Genomic DNA, 22,047 nt, shown 5'->3' with positions numbered 1-22,047 from the left:
GCAAGAGGAAGTTTGGTATACTGGAGGGAAAGAGGGAAGCTCAGTGTGTTTAAACATTATGGGCAAAGGGGAGGAAGAGTGTTAGTGTTCCCAGACCAAACCGAGAGTCGGGCTGCTTATTCTCATGGTCCAATAACAAGATGCAGACAAATTGGGAAAGAAGAGATTTACCTGTAACCAGGTACAGGGAGAAGGCTGGGGAAAATATCACCAGACCAAATCAAAATTATGAAGTTTTCCAGAGATTATATACCTTCTAAGCTGTATGTTTACCTGTAAGTGTGCATTCATCTAAAGACATAAGTGATTAACTTCTTCTCATCTATAACTAAGGTCTGAGTCCTTAAGACCTTCCTCTGGAGCCTCAGTAAATTTACTTAATCTAGATGGGTCCAGTTACCAGGGGTGATTACCCTTATCTTGTCTCCAGCTAAATCATGAAGATTTGGGAGTTCCTTTAGACCCCAATAACACTTGTGTGTGGAGGTCTGGGAAGTTCCTTCAGACCCCCAGTAAAACCTGTTTAATACTAAATGGGTTCTGTTAAGAATTCCTTTGTTATTTCATCATGCTTCAAGGCCCTGGAAAGACCTAGGCAAAACTCTTGGTGGGCTTTCGTTATATTCCAGCCTTTGTATAAGGGCTAGTGGCTCTATCAGCTTTAAATATTTAACTTAACCACTCCGTCAGTGCTGCAACAGTTGTCATGGAGGCCTTCCTGTTCAGGTGTTAATGAGACCTGACCTGCCAGATTAGTGGTGGGATACAGAGGGAGGTAGGGGCAGATCATGCATAACCTTTTGGATCGTATTAAGAATTTTGAACTTCGTCAGAGGAACAATGAAAAACTATTGAAGGTTTTAAGGAAGAGAAAAACATGATCACATTCTCATATGAAAAAAATATTTCTCTGATCACTGTGGAGAACAGGTTAAAGACAACGTTGGCAATACTTAGAAAGTTTAGGCCAGGCACAGTGGCCCATGCCTGTAATCTCAGCACATTGGGAGGCCAAGGCAGGTGGATCACCTGAAGTCAGGAGTTCAAGATCAGCTTGGCCAACATGGCGAAACCCCATCCCTACTAAAAAAATACAAAAAATTAGTCAGGTGTGGTGGCAGGTACCTCTAATCCCAGCTACTTGGGAGGCTGAGGCAGGAGAATCACTTGAACCTGGGAGGTGGAGGCTGCAGTGAGCCGAGATTGTGCCACTGCACTGCAGCCTGGACAATAGAGTGAGATTCCACCTCAAAAAAAAAAAAAAAAAAAAAAAAAAAAAAGGTAGGCATACTCTTTGGTGTATACAATTTCTCATTTATGAATTTATCCTGAGAAAGTCATCAGGCAAGTAGAGTAAGTATTACAAAGTCTGGAAGTATACCCACTGAATGTTTGCAGTGGGACCGAGGCTAGGAAAGTTTCACTCTCTCATGTATAATTTTTTATTTTGAATGATTTGTTTTACAATAAGCATGTGTTACTTTAAATTTCCTTGAAAAATCTATAAGTCAATTTTACTTTAGAAAACAAAGGAAAAAAAGACCTGTGGTAATGCTATAAAGTAGTCTAGATTGCTAACTCATCCCAGATTGTTGCCTTTTGCTTTGATCACCATTTCTGTTATTTCCTCTTTCCTGGATTCTGCCTTTTGGCCTGGTCCCTTTGCATTGACAATCTTGAACATCTGTTGTCCCCTTGAAGAGTTCTACTAATTAAGGAGATGGCTTCCATGGTGTGATAGAAAGACAAACGGACCTAGAATTAGAGGACTTGGATTATAATCTGGACTCATTTGTAGGATGATCTTGCAAATCGAGTAACATTTTGAGCATCAGTTTTTTACACTTGTAAAATAGGGATAATTCTGACTCTATTTTATTGGGCTATTCTATATCTGAAAGCATTTTATAAATTATGGAGCACCATTATCTATCATTGTCATATAATTTACACACACACACACACACACACACATACTGCCTCACAGGGAAATTCCATTTCTTCAATGTTAGACTGATATAATTATTCTCAAAAGTGTTTTTCTTTGATTGAGCTCAAGTTTGTCTCCCCACAGTATATTATTGTGACTGTTTTTCAGTTTACGACAACATAGACTTGGTCCAGCCTTCCTTTATTACCATGTAATAACCAACAAAGCAAATGGATTCAAACTATATAGATTTAGGTCTATTTTTTATAGTAGAATTTTCACATCTTTTTGGAACTTCAGGAACACACTTTGTTCTCCAGTGAAAAGTTTGAACAGCATTTGGAATAAAGGAAACCATCTGAGGTTAAGTGTGTTCTGGTGGCTTCTTCCCATATATAATTGAAGATTATGTAGCTTGATAAAATATTTTCCTTCAAATCTTTAACTGTAAAGAAATGAAGTAAAAATTATGATTTTACACAGCCAATTTATATGCTGTCTTTAGGGGGCAGTGCTAAACCACTGATACGTTTCTTCATTTCTGCTAAAGCTACTGGTAATAGTTAATATAAAATAAAGCTAAAATGGCAATCTTGATATTTGTGATACAATTATACACACCCCTTAATATTAGTAAAATTTTCTAGGTAGTCAAATGAAAATGATAATTTGAAGCTCATTTATTCAGTGATTCATTCAATAAATATTTATTGCTTCATTATGCACAGCACATTGTAGGAGATACAATGTGAATAAGGCAATGTTTTCTTTCAAATAACTTACTTAACAAGGGTAAATAAGCCACACTTGTGTCTGTGTACTGTATTTGCACAAGCACACAGTGTGTGTGTGTATACAACTCTTTTAGGGTAAAAAATAAAATAACAGTACTTACTGATTGTTATGTGCCAGTCTCTGTCAAGCAATTAATGTTATCTTCATATAGCCCTGCAAATAGAAATTATTACACAATGTTTTCAGATAGGGAAACTAAGGATTAATAAGATTATGTGATTTGCTCAAAGTCACAAAGCTTGGAAGTGGTAGAGCTAGGATTTCAATGTATATCTGTTTGAGTTAAAAGGCAATGCTCTTTGCCACTATAGCATCTATCAACTCAAGGTATCTGAAATACCAAATGCAAACACTTGCACAAAGAGCTAGAGACAAGCAGAAGAACGTGATATCATGCATGTTTGTGGGAAATCTGGAAAATTTTAGGTAAGGGACGAAATCTGAACTCTATTTTGAATCAGTGGGATTATAAGAAAATAATAAAAATGATAGTTAATACTTATTGAAGCTGTATGTATCAGGCACTTTATATTTATTACCTCACTTAGTCATCAGGAATAAGCCCTGAAAGAGGTTCCACTGTATTGTTTTCCATTGCATTGATAAGGCAAGAGAGGCTGACAATGGTCTTATCTGGTGAAAATCATACAGCTAGTGAGGGGGATATTTGGAACTTGAATCCAGAACTGTCTAATTTTAGAGCCCAGACCCTTAACCACTACAATATGCTATGCAGACAAGTAAAGTGAAAGAAAGAATGAAAGCATAGAGCATGATTAGGCAAGGGTAAACAATTCCACCTGGTTATAATCTGAGGTGAGTGTAGTGGAAAAGTAAAAGGGCTAAAAAATCATTTGACTATAGAACCTTGAAGCCAGATTAAGGAATTTGGATATCATTTGCTGTGAAATGGGAAATAGTTGGAGCTTTATGAGCAGGTAAGAGAAATAAACTTTTTTTTTTTTTTTTTTTTTTTTTTTTTTGAGGGAGGAGAAAGAGATAGAGGAAGTTCCCTGTGTGATTGGATTAAATCATTGTAGCACCATTAACAAAATAGAAAAGAATGGATTAATCTAAAATGTTGACAATTCTTGGCCAGCTATCAATGTTGATGGTCAAACTCTTAGCTGATCATGAGTTGGTAAAGGAGATACCTTTTTGATCATCTTATCTATTCCTGTCAACAACTTTATCAAATATATATATATATATATATACACACACACACACACACTCTTTCAGATTAAGATTTTAAACTTCCCTATATATATATATTTTACTCAAAGGATCTGTAGGGTCAAATATCCCTGTGATAATTACCTTCTATTATTGATTTGAGAAGTATTTATGAAAGCATGGGCCACTATGTATCAAATTGCAGAAATTTTCACTCCCTGTCACAGAAGGCAAAATGCTCTCAGGAGTATACTTGTGTAACAGAAACATATTCACCAAATATACCTCTTTTATTTAAACTGCAATTATTTACATCAGTGTGGTTTTTCAGTATATTGTCTTTTACAGGGTATTGTGCCAAAGGAGTGGTCACAGAACATAGTGGTGAGGGGAGAGTAGGCTTTGCAGCCCCCTAGTCTGGATTCAAATCCTTTTTCTACCACTTGCCAGCTTCGTGATCTTGGGTTTTCCTTGATCTCTCTGGCCCTTAGTTTCCTCATTTATAAAGTGAGAGGAAAAATATTTGCCTCAAATGGCTGCTGTGTGAATTAAAATAGTTAACAGACAATAGGCCAGTGATACTCCAAGTCACATTGTAAGTTCTCAGTCTAACAGTTGTTATTATTATTATTATTGTGTTTTACAGACAGTGACTGATTGGGGGGCAACTTAATTTCATTGCTTCTTAGTTACTGACAAGTGATCAAGGGAAAGTTAAAATGTGAATGCAGAAAACAAATTCTTTTAAATAGGAGGAAAAATAAAATCTTATATTCTATTTTTAAAAGCAACAATTTTGGGGGCAGGATGCTATTTACAATCCAATATGTAGAATATATTTACTTGCTTTAGTAATCATGATCTATCAATGTTGTTCTGAACAGTACATTCAGAGGGCCTTTAGACAATTTATTGTATTTCTTTTTATTTATGTATATACAACTTTTTTTAAAAAAAATTCAGTCTGCTAAGTATTCAACAGGCTCTTAGAGTATGAAATTTTTCCTCAGTTTCTGCAAATTTTCATGCTTTATTTCTTTGACCCTCCCATCTCTACTCTTAATTTTTGGAGCTCCTGTTGTTCAGATGTTAGAGGTCTTGGTTTGACCCCTAGTTTTCTCCCCTTTTAAATTCTTTTCATCTTTTCAGAAATTTTGTCAGATTTTTCTAACTCTTGTATTGGATTTTATGTATTTCATAACTTTCTGTTCTTGTTTCATGGCTATAAATATCTTCTCTCTGAAGATACTATTTATAATTTTTTTCTCTATATTTATTTTGGTGTCTGTTAGAGGTTTTTCTCAAATATATGATTCTTATGAGTGGAACTTGCTGAGAGGTTGGCATCACAGTAGAGACTAATACATAGATCCCACCATTTTCCTGCTTATTTATAGGTCTTTTTTCTTGGGAGGTCTGTTTCTACAGAGAAGAGTATTCTAGTTGTTTATCTGGGGGTATAAACCTTGCTGCCATGTTGTCTAATGCAAATATGGTAAGGCACTGAGTAGGTTATGGATCTTCATTACTATATAGATATTAATTCTCTTGTTTTTGGAGACTCGGTGTATCTATACTCTTAGAATTCATAATCCTTTTGCTTCAACTTCTCCAGAAAAATAAACCTCTAATTTCTTGCCAGTGGTGAAGATTTAGTTTCCTGGCTGGGTGAAAAGGAGATGGGTCTAGGGGTATAATTCTTTCTGATATTGAGTTTCATTCTGTGTCTGCCCCACTGACACTTATACCTTCACAGGTAGCCAGTCCTTCCAATTCTTTCCACATGAAGGTACTTTGCTTTCAGTGTTCTCATGTTTGCTAAGTCAGGTAATACTTACCCACCTGTGATCCAAAAGTTACCCAACATTATCCAGAAGTTTTCTTAATATTGTTTGTTCATCTCTCCTGTCATTCTTATTTTTATGGTGTAAACATTTTTATAAATGTTCTACCATCATTTTAGTGAGATTTGGGAGATAACAAAGGAAAATATATGTGCTCAATATGGAAGTCTCATTATGAATTTTAAAACTGTTGCCCCTTTTATATGTATGATATAAAATTTTATGAAGTTTTATTTTGGTGGCATTCTGAACAAACAGGTTTATCAGGAATTCCCATTTCAGTAAAATATTTTCCTGTTAGTGCCCTGACTGCATTTTTCCTTAATTTTATGCCTAAACCTAAATTCTCGATAAACCATAAGATTTTTCTCATTTGTTGGTATTCAAATATTTTATTAGGCCATTATCATGTTCTATTCTTCATTATGAACTTCATATATTATAAGCCTTTCACACCCAGTTTTTTCACTTTTAACTTAAGTTGGACTATACATATTTTTGTCTCAGTCACAGGGCACAGCCATGTAACTATGGTTATAAGTGAGCTGACTTGTTTACCAAGATATAATACGTGTCATTTATAGAATTTAATTGGTGTTAAGATATCTAAATATCATTGATATAATATATTGATATGATATAAATTTAATTTCAGAGAACCTCATCTACAATCAATTTGTCACCAGGAGAAGTGGAAGAAGAAGATGATGATGAAAATACGTGTGGGCCATCAGGACTTTGGGAAGCATTAACTCCATGTAATGGATGTAGGAACCTTGGCTTCCCCATGCTTGCACAGGTAAAAGTTTGCTTTTATTAAGGTACAATAAAACAAAAATGGTTGCCTATGTTTTTAAGTTAAAATCTCCCTCCCCTTCAAAAATCAAATTAGGATCTTGTTTACTTTGTGGTTTTTCTCAAAGTCTCAAGTAAAATGTGCATATAACTTAGTGTGTAGATGTGTGCATATGCGGAGACATAATTTATGTAAAAAATTAATATTATTTAGTTTGGTTATAATGCAGAAAAGTTGTCTTGTTTATGAGGTTTTAATACTTTGAATCCAGAAATATATCATTTTAAAGAATGCTATTTTTAAAAAGTAACTAAAAGTTATCTACAGATATAAGGAAACATATTATGGCTCTTTAAAAGCATAACCAGTGATTATATTTTTCTCATCACAATGGAACATTGTAGAATAATGTGAATGTGTACTTCTGAAGGTTTTGGAATAAAATCCAAAAATGAAAACGGAACACTAAAATATTGACTATTAGTTTCAAGTCATTTCATATCATTAAGTCTACTTTAATTCTATAGTATCACCTTCAGGTTCCTGTTGAATGTTGTGAATCATATACCCTTAGAGGAGTTTCAGAAATGGCTAAAATATTCCAGAGATAGGAAATTTGAAGTCATGGTGAAAATGTCTCTGCACAATAAGTAAATAACTTAATATGAAAGGGTATAATGGTAAGAGGTTAATTACATAGAATGTGGGTAGAAAAAACAGTCCAGGACAGAAAAGGATTCACAGTACTTATCCAGAAAAGCGTTACATCTCAAAGATATTTTCTCTTCTGTCACAACAAATACAAAGCAATTATGTCTAAGAAACCATCACATCTTCCATATGTCTGTATCATAATTTGATCATAGCCACTCAAATTTCAGTATTAATTTATTGTAGAAAGCAAAGTAGAATATTCAAATCAGTATATAGTACTTAAAAAATCTCTTCACAGGACTTTAAGACAGTTTACTGTAACCTTTACAGAATTGTTGTCAATACATACTAAACTGTGAGTTCCATAAAGGTAGAGATTCAAACTTTGATGCTCAGCATCTGCAGTCTAACGCGTAGTTCCTGGCAAATCAGAAGAATGCGTTGGATGTGGTGTCTCACACCTGTAATCCCAGCACTGGGAGGCCAAGGTAGGTGGATTGCTTGAGCCCAGCAGTTCAAGACCAGCCTGGGCAACATAGTGAGACCTTATCTCTACCAAAAATACAAAAATAAGCCAGGCGTGGTAGTGTACATCTGTAGCCCTGGCCAGTCAGGAGGCTGAGATGGGAGGTTGAGGCTGCAGTGAGCTGTGATCACACCACAGCATTCCAGCTTGGGTGATAGAGTGAGATCCTGTCTCAAAGAAAAAAAAAAAAAAAGAAAGAAAGAAAGAAAGAAAATAAAAAAAGAAAACAAAAGAAAAAAATGTCTTCTTTATCAAGCAAAATCTGATGTATATAAAACAAACAAAAAACACCCAAAATATAATTGGAATGAAGTAATAGTTGAATGAATTTCAGTGAACAAATGTGTATATTCTAGGGTGTCATGTCTTCACTTAAAGATTTTACATATGGTTTTTTACCTCATATCTACATGGGTAAAGGGAAAGAAAATTAACAAGCATATGTTGTATTTTATTAGCTTACCCTTATCTGCTTAGCAGTTTATCAATAATTAAATGTTTTAACCTATTTTTCCCCTCATAAAACTGTGTTTGTAAAAATGCATTTCCTAACCACTACTTTACCTTATATCTTAAAAGGAATTATTGAAACAAAATAAAGTATCAGGGTATTTACTGTAATGGCCAGATGACTGCAAATCAAAAACTGTCAACAGTATGACTGTATCTGATTTTCTACCACCTTACTAACATTTTATTAGGCTTGGTAGTAACTTGCTTTTGGTTTACAATTTTTAATGTTAGATTTGTTTTCCCTTTGGCCATTTCCTTGGTGAAGACTGGTATTGTTCAATAAGTTTATTAATTCCTCAGATGTTCTAGTTACATTTACCACAAAATCTTTTCCAGTCTGCAGCTTTCTTTTTGTCTTAATTTGTATGTGTACAAGTGCATCATGTAATTTTTAAAAACTATCCAATTGATTAAGCTTCTGAGTTCTATTTTTCATTTAATTTGTCTTATCTAGAACTCCCTTTAACATAAATTTCAATTATGGCTCTATATTATTTTTTGCTTGTTGATACATAGTTTCCTATGACTTTCCATTGAACAATAACTCACATTCCTCTCGTTTTTATCCTTTTGTTTTGGCTTTACTTCTGAAGGCTTGTTTACTTCTGCCTTTCTACTTTTTAAACCACATGACTCAGTGTTGATACTATTCGTTATTAAATTAAAACTAGTAGCTGACTTGATTGCTTTATAAAATCTGTATTTTGTAATTACTACGTTGAGTTTAAAAAGTATCTCTATTGGGATTTTGATTGTTACTGCATTAAATCTATAAATGTATTTGAGATGCAGATTTTTTTTTTAACTGGATTTAATCTGACAAACCAGCAATGAGACTATTTTACTGATCTTTCTCTCACTATAAATTTTTCTTTTTTTTTTCAGACGGAGTCTAGCTCTGTTTCCCAGGCTGGCGTGCGGTGGTACGATCTTGGATCACTGCAACCTCTGCCTCCCTGGTTCAAGCGATTCTCCTGCCTCAGCTTCCTGAGTAGCTGGGATTACAGGGGTGTGCCACTATGCTTGGCTAATTTTTGTATTTTTAGTAGAGATGGCATTTCACAATATTGGCCAATCTTGTCTCAAACTCCTGGCCTCAGGTGATCTGCCCACCTTGGCTTCCCAAAGTGCTGGGATTATAGTCGTGAGCCACTGCGCCCAGCCACTCACTATAAATTCTTAAGAATGTGTGTGTGTGTCTCTGAATATTATTGTTTAAGGGCTATCCTTTAGCATATATATTTGTGTGTGCATATGTGTGTATATATATACACATATAAACATGTTTTATGTATATATAACATGTTTATATATGTTTTATTGCAAAATATATTAAAGAATTTTTATAGTTTTGCAATTAAAATATACTATATATAGCATATTTCTGTGTGTATATATAGTATATTTTTACATATATAGTGTATACACATACACACATACACAATTTGCAACATTTTTGAATTCATCTGGTTTTTTAGTTTATTATCTAGGATTCAACCATCTCAACCATTGACAAATGGTAATTTTTAAATATTTTTCTGTTATTATAAGTATCATCTAAATTATCTCTTAAACTTTGATTACAAGAGATGAGGTACCAGGATATGTATTGTTTTAGAATTTTAAGAAAACTGTTACCTAGGAACAGGATCTGATTGATGGTAATAAGCATCACGATTTGTAATGAGAAGCAGATTGAAATATTTACCAAAGGAATATACAATTTAAAAAGAGACTGAGTCAGATTGAAGATTTAGAGAAGAGATACAAAATGCACAGTGCTTTTAGCAATGATCCCTTCTGTGATTATCAAGGTACTACAATGTGGTAAGCATGCTGACAGTCCTTGAATACAAAGATAAAGTTGGTCTCTGTTAAGAGTTGGCAATATGTTCATTTTAAAGCCTCTTAGGGAGTCTCCAGTATCATATGATACTGGACTACATACCACATGAACAACAAAAATTGTTTTATTTTAAAAAGTTTTTCATTTGACATTATTTGCTGAAAAGTGATTTATGATTAGATGTGATTTCTCAGTAATGTAACCTTGAAATTCACAAAGCTAGAACATCTAACCTGTGAAATGTTTTTCATATTTTGAAGCCATTTTTTCAGGTCTGAAGCACTTTTGGAGACCATTAAAAATCATTAAGCCATAAATGCTGTGAGGGTCTACTGGTAAACTGCTTCCTTACAATATATATAGGAACCTTTGGGATCTGTACCATTAGTACAGTACTATGTAATATTTTATATCCCCAGATTTGTTGGATTGGAATAAATTATATTTCACATTTATAGCCCTTGATTGGATCCAGCAAACATGTATCAAATATCTTTTATATTCAAAGCATAGTGCTCATCAGAAACATGAGTATTACAGAAACAATACAGACTTAATTGGGGGCCAGGTTGCCTATACATTCTGGTTCTGGATTATCAAACCATATGAGGTATTACTTTAGACTAAAGCAGATTTTTTACTTGCAAAATTAGAATATTGGCTAATCCCGTGGATGTGGATCTTACAATTCTAAAATTATCTAATTTCCAGTTTTTTCCAGATTATGAATTGATCCTATATTAGGTGTTCTTTTATTTTTCTGTCTCCAAGAATAGTAAAATTGGAGAGAATCAGCTAAAAGATGAGTGCTTTGAAATTGTCTTTCTGTTGTGACTAGATTGAAGTTTGTACAAATTCATGAAAATTTAGAATTCTAAATAATATCAGGGGATTAAAATTCTTGGGAAGATACTAAGAAGATTTACTGTAAATAGAGCTTTTATGGGACAATTGCAAAGCAGTTAATTAAGATTTAAGAAAGGAAATCAAGAGTGAAAAGACTGGGAAAATTAAGCCCTTTCTGGAAAGTATGATTAAACTCAGAATTTGTTTCTCAACACCACCATTTACACAGTGCCTACTATGTACCAGATATTATACATGTATAATCTCAAGGTGACCATTTAAAGAAACAGTCTACTAAAGGTCACAGTTAATGTGTGGCAATGCTATGATTCAAACCGGGAGCAAGAGAGAGAAAGAGAGAGGGAGACAGAGTGTGTGTGTGTTTCTGGGTTCTCATTTTATATTTTGGAAAATAGTTTTAGAAGAATTCTTCTGATGTAGGATCATATCTTTGAGAGTAATCTTCAACATTTTATTCTGTCATCTATTAATTTTATGTCATCTATTTATCTTTTATAATAAAAAATGTAAAGTTAAGGGAAAGTTAAAGATAGTTTTCAGAGCCTGATCATAAATTGCTATTAGTTTTATTGCTACCCTTCCTGTCAATAGAGCATATGTTATTAGAGCAGATAATATGAGTTGATGGATTTTATTATGGTGAATCATGTTGCTCCCCTCCACAGTCTTAGGTGAGATGTCCACCTCTGCACCATGTGTAGTACCAGACTTTGAGGTTATTACTGCAGAGTCAATCCAGCTAGGTAAAGACCCTCTGACTTCCATCCCATTCACTCATGTGGCCTCATCCTGCAGAGTTGAGATACTGACTCCCAATGCTGAGTGGCAGAGAGTCAGTCTTTGAGGAGCAGAGAGAGACTGACAAGGCTGTTGCATTGACAGTCTCTCTCTGCTCCTGTAGTCACCACATTCATGCTGCTCTCTAGGGAGAGGCCAGTAGCACTTACTGATGTACTTGAAGTACTCTTTTAGGACAAGAATGTCTATGCAGCCCTTGCTATAACAAGATTAAGACATAGAAGCACCCACTATAGCCATGCTGGCTATACTTCCTCCTGGACCTTTGAAGGCTGCTTTTGCCAGTGCTGTGTTTCTCTTCTGAGCCTGCAGACTTGGTTGCAGCCACATCCATGGCACCTGCGGTGGTGCTTACTGTCATCACTACTGTTGTTGCCAACCTGCCCCTTTATCAGGCACTATAGGTTTTATGACTGCAGGAATGTGTGAACTCTTGAATGTAGTATATGTGGGAGGTATGTTGGATTCATATCTCTATTGTATAATCATAATAGGTGGACCCAAACATTTCAGCATTCATGTGAAGTCTGCTGATTCTGAATTGCTCCTTCTCTTCACAGAACTTCATGGCATATCCCTAGGGAGAAAACAAATAAGCAAAGAAAGTGAGACCAGCAAGATCTCCTTTCTCTTCCTATAGGTAAACAACAAAAATAAAGTATTGCACATGTACACAAGCATGTTGTGTTGCCACCAATGTATATAAGTGGCAATCGCAGGGAGACATGTCCTACAACATATCAGCCTACCTAGGTCATAGTATGGGTTTCAGAATAGACTGGTCAGGATGCTTTGGATAGCATTACAACATTGGATATAGAATGAACAGCTGTGAATATAAAATGAAAAGTTGCTGACAGCTAAGAAATCTCTGAAATTCAGGTTTGGGGAACACTGGAGAAGCACTAGGAACCTCCTCAATGTGCCATGGCCTCCAAATGGAAGCTCATTTGGCCTTCAGACCTTCCAAATGCAATGCATTTCCCAGGTGAGCTGCAACACCAAAGGCTCTACAGGACCTTTACCTGCTCTCCCCAAAAGCATCCTGGCCCCATCTAGTCTCTGCATAGACTCACCACTGGGCTTCTCTGCACTTCCTCAAACACAGATGAGTCTGATGTGCTCCCAGCTAGGATAGCTTTGGTACCACTGTAAGCCTCCACTGGTGGTCTCAGGATGTAAACAAGGTTTTCCCAGTGAACAAAAAGGTCTTCACTTGCATCTGAGGGGGGACACAGCTGAAGATAAAAAGAGCGGCCAGTGGCAAGCTTCAGGTGGAGCTGTTTTTTTATGCTGTTGTGGATGGTTATTTTCACAAACATCAAGGGAAGCAGTCTGGTTAGTTCTAAGATCTCTGCAGGCGGACTATCTGTTTTCTGGGTGGCAGGACCACACCTGGCGTTGTCACAGACAGCAGCTGGTCGGGCCAGCAGCATGACATCAGGTAGTGTGAGGCAGGGGCTGGTGCGAACAATGCCCACTGTTACCATTCGGGCACGGTTGTGCACATCCATCACTTCTCCTCTTTTGCTGATCTGGATAAAGTCGCTCTCAAACATGGGTGCATACCTGAATATAGTATACTCGCCTTTGTACAGTTGCCGCTGAAGCTTCCCCATGGAGGTATTAAACATGCCCATTGCGGGGCTGCTTTGGGCAGTGTAATACGGTAATATACACTGCTCCTCCATGTCTTTCTTTTATCAAGACAGTTCCCAGCAGCTGCTCCACACCTTCCTTAACATGCCTTAGTGAGCATCCTGTTTCCTTGGCCACTCTGGCAGGTGGGCCAGCAGTTGTGTTCTACAGGCTTTCTTTTTTGTCCCCAAATGACTCAGAACAGGGTGGGGTATTGATTGCCAACTGCTCAATGCCAGAGACAGTTGGTCCCCTGGATCCAGACTGTGCCCTGTTTAGTGCATGGAGCTGTCAGGAGCGCAGATGTTGGAGCCCTCGTGGATGTCCAGGCACACAGATGTCAGTGCTCATTTGGGAGGGACTTCCATTTGAGCCTGATATTCCACTTCACAACAACCTTTGCTCTTTGATTCCACAACCTGAACTGGCAGTCCCACTGCTCTTCTTCCCAACCTGAACCATCCGCTGCTGCTAAACCACCCTGCAGGACCACTTTTATCCTCCTCTACCCATTGTGACCTGCCCCATCACACACCCCTTTGTTTCTGTCACCCAACAGCCCCTACCTCAGGGCAGGGACACCACCCTCTCCACCCCACCCTCAGCCCCACCACTCTCCACAGCTCAGCAGACCACTCTCCCCGACCCTCCACCCATCTGGGGACCTTAATGCATTCTGGCAATTTGCTTTCAAAAAGATTAGAGGTAAATTTTCTGTGAGAAGCAAGACTTTAATATACATTCTCTGTCAACTCTTTTATCCAGCTCCTCTAGTCGTAGACATTTATTTTAAAGAGAGAATTGAATACATTGGTAAACACGTTAGTACAGGATGTTTATCAATGTTTATTGTAGAGTAAAAAATTGTAAACAGCATTAGTGTCTTACAATAGGGGATTGCTTAAATAAATTATGGAGCCTTCTGTGATGGGACAGTCTACAGCCCTAAAAATGATTATGTGGTTTTCCTATTTATTGACATGAAAAGATATCCCTAACCTTTTTTTTTTTTTCTTAAAGAAAAAGAGAAAAACTGATTTCAAACTCATAGTATAGGTGAGATTCAATTTATGTAAGACCATGTGTATGTGTTTGTGGGTATGGAATTATGTTCAGTGAAATGTTTAAAGTTCTTAGGTGTAACTTTCATTTTCTTTATAATTTCTATTTTTATTGGGAAGTTTATTTCTGTTACCAGGTAAAAAGCTATTTTATTAGCAATTTTTTTTTCTGTTTCTACAGCCATGATAAATTTTATGTTTTGACTCACCCTCAAACTGTTGATGCAATTTTTAAGCTTTTACCTAGACATTTGTACCCTGGCTATGGAGTGAAAAGAGCCTTAAACATCACATTTATGCTCTATTCTTTACCATCAGATTGTATTGAAAAAAAAAGCTCTAAAGAATTTTGCCAGGTATTATAAATATTATCAATTTAATAAGATTATAATATCTTTATTGAAAACAATCCACATAATAACCCATATGAACATACACACACACACACACACACACACATATACACACACACAGCCATAGCCATAGTTGAGTCTTTTTTTTTTTTTTGAGATGGAGTCTTACTCTGCCACCCAGACTAGAGTTAGTGGCGAGATCTTGGCTCACTGCAATCTCTGCCTCCTGGGTTCAAGTGATTCTCCTGCCTCAACCTTCTGAGTAACTGGGACTACAGGCACACGCCACCATGCCAGGCTAATTTGTATTTTTAGTAGAGACAGGGTTTTACCATATTGGGTTTTACCATATTGCCCAGGCTGGTCTTTTTTTTTTTTTTTTTTTTTTTTTTTTTGAGACGGAGTCTGGCTCTGTTGCCCAGGCTGGAGTGCAGTGGCCGGATCTCAGCTCACTGCAAGCCCCGCCTCCCGGGTTCACGCCATTCTCCTGCCTCAGCCTCCCGAGTAGCTGGGAGTACAGGCGCCCGCCACCTTGCCCGGCTAATTTTTTTTGTATTTTAGTAAAGACGGGGTTTCACCGTGTTAGCCAGGATGGTCTCAATCTCCTGAACTCGTGATTCGCCCGTCTCGGCCTCCCAAAGGCCCAGGCTGGTCTTAAACTCCTGACCTCGTGATTCGCCCACCTTGGCCTCCCAAAGTGCTGGGATTACAGGTGTGAGCCGCCGTGCCCAGCCCACTTGAGTCTTTAGTTGTATAAGTCAATGCAAACATAATTTCTGCCTTTCTTATTGAAATGTGTGATTATTTTGGATACTTGGAGTATATCAATAGCACTTTTTACTGGCCTTCCTAAAGTCTTTATATCTTAACTTCCACTTCAAGTCTATGTTACTTATCTTGTAATTGGCAAAAATCAAGCCACCAAATACATATTTAGTAAATTAACATTTTAAAAGTATCCAAGTGGTTCTGGTGTTTTTCGTAAGGGACAACTGGATAGGTAGTATTGGACACAGCAAAATTTAACTTAAGTGCTTTTTTTTTTTACTGATTTTTAAAAAAGCTCTTTCATGCTATACACATATATGACAAGATATTTGTCTTAGGGTTCCATTAGAGCACTGGTCTCCAAGGAAGCCAGAAACTACATTACTTGTAGAGCCTATAGACGTTTGGATTTTCCACACCAGTCAGTAGACTGACAACAGTGGAACCTCTTTCATTTGGCTTGATAACCATCCTATGTAGCATTCTGGCAAATATCTATTTTAATGAATTTGATGGGGTTTGTCTGAAATTCCTCTAGCTGTTTAGAAAATCACCTTTTTAGCATTTGCCTCAAGACTTGAGAAGCTCAGATAGCTAAATAAAAAACTACCTGAAAGCTCAGATAGCTAAATAAAAAACTACCTGAACTTGAGATTAAGAAATTCCTTTAATGAAAATGCAGCAGCTTTCTATGTGTTTGCTGTTAAATCAGATTTCTATATAGTTAGTCATTAGATATTAAAATAAATTTATATGCTGTCTCCTCTCTATTGGAGTTTGTGTCATTGGGTTAATAATTTAACCTCTCTGGGGCTTATTTTTCTCAGCCTTGAAATGGAGATGACCCCTGAGCTATCTTTCAACATCAGAATAGTTATGGTCTTACGATAGGGCTTTAGCTTTTTCCCTCTCCCCCTACAATAAAACTACTACATACTTTGGAAATACTCTGAACCGTAATAATGAATTGAGATATTATTCATATAACTGCTCTGGGAATTGTTTAATTCAATATATAGTTTTATTCTCTTTCTAAATTTTTTCTTCCCAAAATTTTTAAAAGAACCAACATTTGAAATGTGGAAATGGCAAGATATTAGTTCAGTAAGATAGGCAATCAGTGGGGTTAGTACTTATAACTATGCAATTGAAAGTATGGGTCAAATATTTTAAACAGAAATCAGTTAATAATGAACATGGCTGTGGTATACAGAATAATTCCCCTGAAAGATATTTACATTCTAATCTCCACAACCTGTGAATATATTTCCTTATGTGGCAGAGGAACTTTGCAGATGTGCTTCAGTTTAGGATCTTGAATTGTGGGTGTTATCTGGATTACATGGTGGAGCCGTTGTAATCACAGTGGTTTTTGTAAGAGAAAAGCAGGAGGGTCAGAGTCAGAAGATATGTGATGGTGGAAGTAGAGGTCAGAGTGATGCAGCCATGGACCAAAGGAATGCAAGAGGCCTCTGGAAGCTGAAAAAACAGGAAGTGAATTTTCCCCTTGAGCCTCCAGAAGGAGATAGCCCTACAACACCTTAACTTTAGCCCAGAGAGAATCATTTTAGACTTTGACCTTGAGAACTACGAGAGAATAAATTTGTGTTGTTATAAGCAACTAAGTTTATGGTAATTTGTAATGGTAGCCCTAGGAAACTATTCCACATTTTGGTACCTGGAAGTGGAGTGCTACTGTAACAGATGCATAAAAATACAGAAATGGCTTTGGAATTGGGCATTGGGTAGAAGCTAGAAGAATTTTGAGGAGCGTGATATAAAAAGCTTAGATTGCCTTGAACAGAAATATGGATGTTAAAGATTCTGCTAGTAAGGGCTCAGAAAGAAGTGATGTAGTAGAGAAAACCTGTATTGTCTTAGAGATTACCTAATTGTCATAAACATAATGTTTATACAAACATGAATGTTAAAGTCACTACTGTAAGGGTTCAGAAGAAAGTGGGGGAAATGGTAGAGAGAACTTGTACGATCTTAGAGAATACCTAAATCATTGTAGAGAGAATGTTAATAAACATATGAATGTTAAAGTTGCTTCTGGTAAGGACTCAGAAATAAATGAGAAACATGTTATTGAAAACCGGAGGAAAGGACATACTTGTTATATAATAGCAGATAGTCTAGAGGAATTATGTTCTATGGTTATGTGCAAAGCAGATCTAGTAGGTAATGAGCTTGGATATTTGGCTGAGTAGATTTCTAGATAAAGTGTTGGAGGTGTGGCCTGGTTTCCTCTTGTTACCTATACTGAAATGTGAGAGGAGGAAAGAGATAAATTGCGGGAAGAACGTTTAAGCAAAAAGAAACCAGGACTTGATGGTTGGAACATTCTCAATCTATCCAGATTGCAAAAACACTGAAATGTGTAGATTCACTGTCAAGGAGTGTACTTAGAGAGAAAGCTGAAAACATGGCTAGATAACTTGTTTCTAGTGCCTCAGGAGGATCAAAAACTGAGATTATTCAACCACACAGAGGGCTCTTTGAAGAGATTAAGCAAATCTGAATTATGCTGAGATGAGATTCAGAGTTGGGATTATCCAGGAAGTTCTTGTGACATACCTGGGAGACCCACAGTGTGTTTTCACGAATGGTTTATTAGCAGAGACTTTGGTAGCTTGGACTTAAAGGGACAGAAGACAAAATGGAAGAAGGCTGTTGGATTCCTGAAATTCTGCAGGCAGGAAATAGGCTTATGAAACTACTGAGTTTGCAAACATAAGTTAACCTTTATGGAATAGGAAGGAGGACTCAGAGGGTGGGGCTGAGAACTACAAAGCATTATTCCCAGGGCTTGAAACCTAATGGAGTTTACCCAATTGCAATTCTGAATTGCTTCGGATTGTTGACTCACTTTTTATTTTTCATTTCTCTCTCTTTGGTTGGGGATATCTATAACTGTTCCCCTACACTTGTCATATCATTGAATTTTAGGAGCAAATAACTTTTTATTCCAGTTTCACAGATTCACAGATGCGTCTGACTCATACTTGATTTATATGAGGAGATTTGGGACTTTTGAATTTTTGAGATTTTGAGTTTTAAGTTGATGTTGTGTAATGGGTTAAGATTTATGGGATGTTGAGATGGCATGAATGGATTTTACATGTGGAAGAATGTGATTATTTGGTGTCCAGAGGATGAACTGTGATAAGACAGCATAATGCTCCTCCCCAAATGTCCAAATTCTAATATCTAGAGCCTGTGAGTATTTCTCTGTATGTGACAAAAGGGACATATATTGTTAACTAAAGGATTTTATGGGAGATTATCCTGGATTATCAATGCATGCCCAGTGTAGTTATGAAGGTACTTATAGTGTGATATGATGAGGAAAGCAGAGATTTGAAGATGTTACATGCTAGCTTTGAAGGTGGAGGAAGAGGCTATGAGCCAAGGAATGCAGGTGGCCCCTTGAAGTTGAAAAAGGCAGGGAACAGATTCTATTCTATTTTTATTTATTTATATATTTACTTATTTGAGATGTTGTCTTGCTCTGTTACCCAAGCTGGAGTGCTGTGATGCCATCTCGGCTCACTGCAACCTCCACCTCCTGGATTCAAGCAATTCTCCTACCTCAGCCTCCTGAGTAGTTGGGATTACAGGCCTGAACCACCATGCCCATCTAATTTTTTATGTTTTTAATAGAGATGGGGTTTCACCATGTTGGCCTGTCTTGTCTTGAACTCCTCACCTCAGGTGATTCACCTGCCTCAGCCTACCAAAGTGCTGGAATTACAGACGTGAGCCACCATGCCGGCCCTAGATTCTCTTTTAGAGCCTCCAGAAGTAACCAGCCCTGCTAACACCTTAATTTTAGCCCTGTGAAATGTCTTTTAAACTTTTTATCCAAATAACTGTCAGAAAATATATTTTGTTATTTTAAGCTATAATACTAAGTTTGTGGAGGTTTGTTACGGTGGCTATAAGAAACAGATACAATAGCTACAGAAATTAGGTCAGTAGACATTTCATCTCTCATATATTCATTCTAGAATAATATGCCTATTTTCTGCATCTAGGCAGAAGATGGGACATACATTTACTTACAGAAAAATGCATTTCAACTTTCCTTCAAGCATTTCTGTGATCTAGATTTTTATCATTTTGTGCAGTTATTTTTATAACTTTTAAAATAAACGAACTATAATTTTGCCTTTGGAAAGCCTCAATTTTTAAATCATTTTAGGAAAGCCTTATGATAATGATGTTAACAATGATGACGTTAATACTGATGTTAGTAACATATCTAACACTTATTGAGTACCTACCACATTCTAAGTGCAGTGATAAGCACTTGACATTCCCTGTCTCGCTTATATTTCACAATAATTCTATGGACTATTTATACTTTCCCATAGTCCCTGTGGACTATTTATACTTTTATAGTTTCCATATCTATTGTGTTTGAGCCAAATTCCATGTGAATATTTGATATAAAATTTTAGAAAATAAACAGGGAATAACTTCTCATAGTAACAATAAGGGTGTATAGTGTCTACTGTTCAATATTTTTTACTATGGCATTTCACTGTTAAAGAGGAAATCAGTAATTGCTTATGTCACTCTTATCTAGAGTATATTCAATTGATATCATTTTGATATTGATATCAATGATATTGGTTATCATGTTGTATTATGCTTACAGAGTGGGTGAGCTGCTAAACATATTTGTTATTTATTGGCCAAATTTAAAAAAAAAATGATGGTTTGATAAGCATCTTAGTTCATTTAGAATCTCTTCCCATTTCCTATTCTTTTATACATCTTTCCATCCATTTGTTTCACAGATGTTTATTGAGCGTTTGTTATATGTATGGCATAGAACAGTGAGCAATATAAACATCACACCCTCCTCATACCTATTTATAATTTTGTGCCAGGTACTGTAAATGATACAAAATTGGAATTATGTGTGGTTTCTGCTCTGAGAAACCTTATAATTTAGTTAAACTAATTGCCCTGATTGTTACTTGTTGGTCGTAAAATCTTGGGCAAGTAACTCACCCTCTGCTTTTTCTTCTTTAAAATGCAGAGTCTAGTTCCCGTTTGTTTGTAGGATTGTTATGAAGCTCTTTCAATATAAATGCAAGATTCTCTATAAATTGTTTACTATACAAATGCAATTTTTTTATTGTTTTGTCTGTGGCCTCCAGAGACATCACTCTGTCAGTTTTGGTAGGATTGGCAGGTTAAACAACAGTATGTATAGTATAAACCAACCTCATATAATAAGTGCATTCTAATATATGCAATGTTAATTTGTATGTGCTCAGAAAATCTGAAAGTATGTATATTATGCTGCTATAGTGGTTATTTCTAAGGCTTAAGATTCATGGGAGACTTTAACTTCCTGCTTTATATACTTAAACATTGAATTATTTATGACAAGCAGATCTAATTTTTCTAATAAAGATTTTATAAATTCTGAAAAAATAAATGCCATAAGTTGTAAAAAGTCATAATGACTCATTATGACACCATGAGTTTCTGTAGAATAGTTTCCAAGTTATTGCTTGCATCTGTCCATTCATTACTCATTCAATCAATTTATCCATTGATCCATTTATCCATTGATCCATTCATCCATCCATCTACCTACCTATTCATTCATTCATTTTCCATTTCAATCCATACCTGTCTTAGTCCATTTTGTGCTGCTGTAACAGAATACTACAGACTGGGTAATTTATAAAGAAAAGAAATTTACTTCTCACATTTCTGGAGACTGGAAAGTCTGATATCAAGGTGCTGGCATCTGGCGAGGGCTTTCTTCCTACATCATCCCAAGGCAGAGGGTAAGAGAGGGCAAGAGAATGAGAGATGGTTGAACTTATCCTTTCATAGCAAACACACTCCATTAGTAATGACATTTATCCATTCATGAAGGCAAAGTCCTCATGGTCTAATTATCTTTTAATAGTCTCCTCTTTTAATATTATTAAAATAGCAGTCAAATTTCAACATGAGTTTTGCAGGGAGACACTCAAACCATAGCAACATCATTTTAGGTATTTTTGATTCACTTGTCTTGAATCATCACAGTTGCTCTACAGGGAGGATAAAGTAGGGACAGCTGAAGACAGTATGGAATTAATCGTTTGTATGATCGTTTTTGTCTGACTTATTTTAATTAATTAATTTTTTTATTTTGAGATGGAGTTTTGCTCTGTCGCCCAGGCTGGAGTGCAGTGGCACAATCTTGGTTCGCTGCAACCTCTGCCTCCTGGGTTCAAGTGATTCTCCTGCTTTGGCCTCCCGAGTAGCTGGGATGACAGGTACTCACCACCACTCCTAGCTAATTTTTGTATTTTCAGTAGAGATGGGGTTTCACTGTGTTGGCCAGGATGGTCTTGAACTGCTGACCTTAGGTGGTCTGCCCACCTTAGCTTACCAAAGTGCTGGGATTACAGATGTGAGCCACCATGCCCGGCCTATCTGACCATTTTTATTAAGAGGTTGTT

General features: G+C 36.4%; 2 protein-coding genes across 8 annotated transcripts in view; one reads left to right on the top strand and one right to left on the bottom strand.

Annotated features, from left to right (window-relative positions):
* The window catches only part of ANKS1B (ankyrin repeat and sterile alpha motif domain containing 1B), a 1,294,913-nt gene that overhangs the window by 344,930 nt on the left and 927,936 nt on the right, over positions 1–22,047 (top strand). For all 7 annotated transcript variants that reach the window (XM_028830273.2, XM_028830270.2, XM_028830269.2 and 4 more), the window contains exon 9: positions 6,401–6,544. In XM_028830273.2, coding sequence (XP_028686106.1) covers positions 6,401–6,544 — 144 coding nt within the window. The remainder of the gene's footprint in view (positions 1–6,400; positions 6,545–22,047) is intronic.
* On the bottom strand, positions 11,563–13,851 carry GARIN6 (golgi associated RAB2 interactor family member 6). The gene is given in 2 exon segments (NM_001193809.2): positions 11,563–12,322; positions 12,822–13,851. Coding segments are annotated over 2 exon segments (726 nt in total). The 5' UTR covers positions 13,437–13,851; the 3' UTR covers positions 11,563–12,211.

This window comes from Macaca mulatta, chromosome 11 (assembly GCF_049350105.2).
Source record: "Macaca mulatta isolate MMU2019108-1 chromosome 11, T2T-MMU8v2.0, whole genome shotgun sequence".
NCBI lineage: Eukaryota > Metazoa > Chordata > Mammalia > Primates > Cercopithecidae > Macaca > Macaca mulatta.
This window is presented reverse-complemented; position numbering and strand designations above follow the sequence as displayed.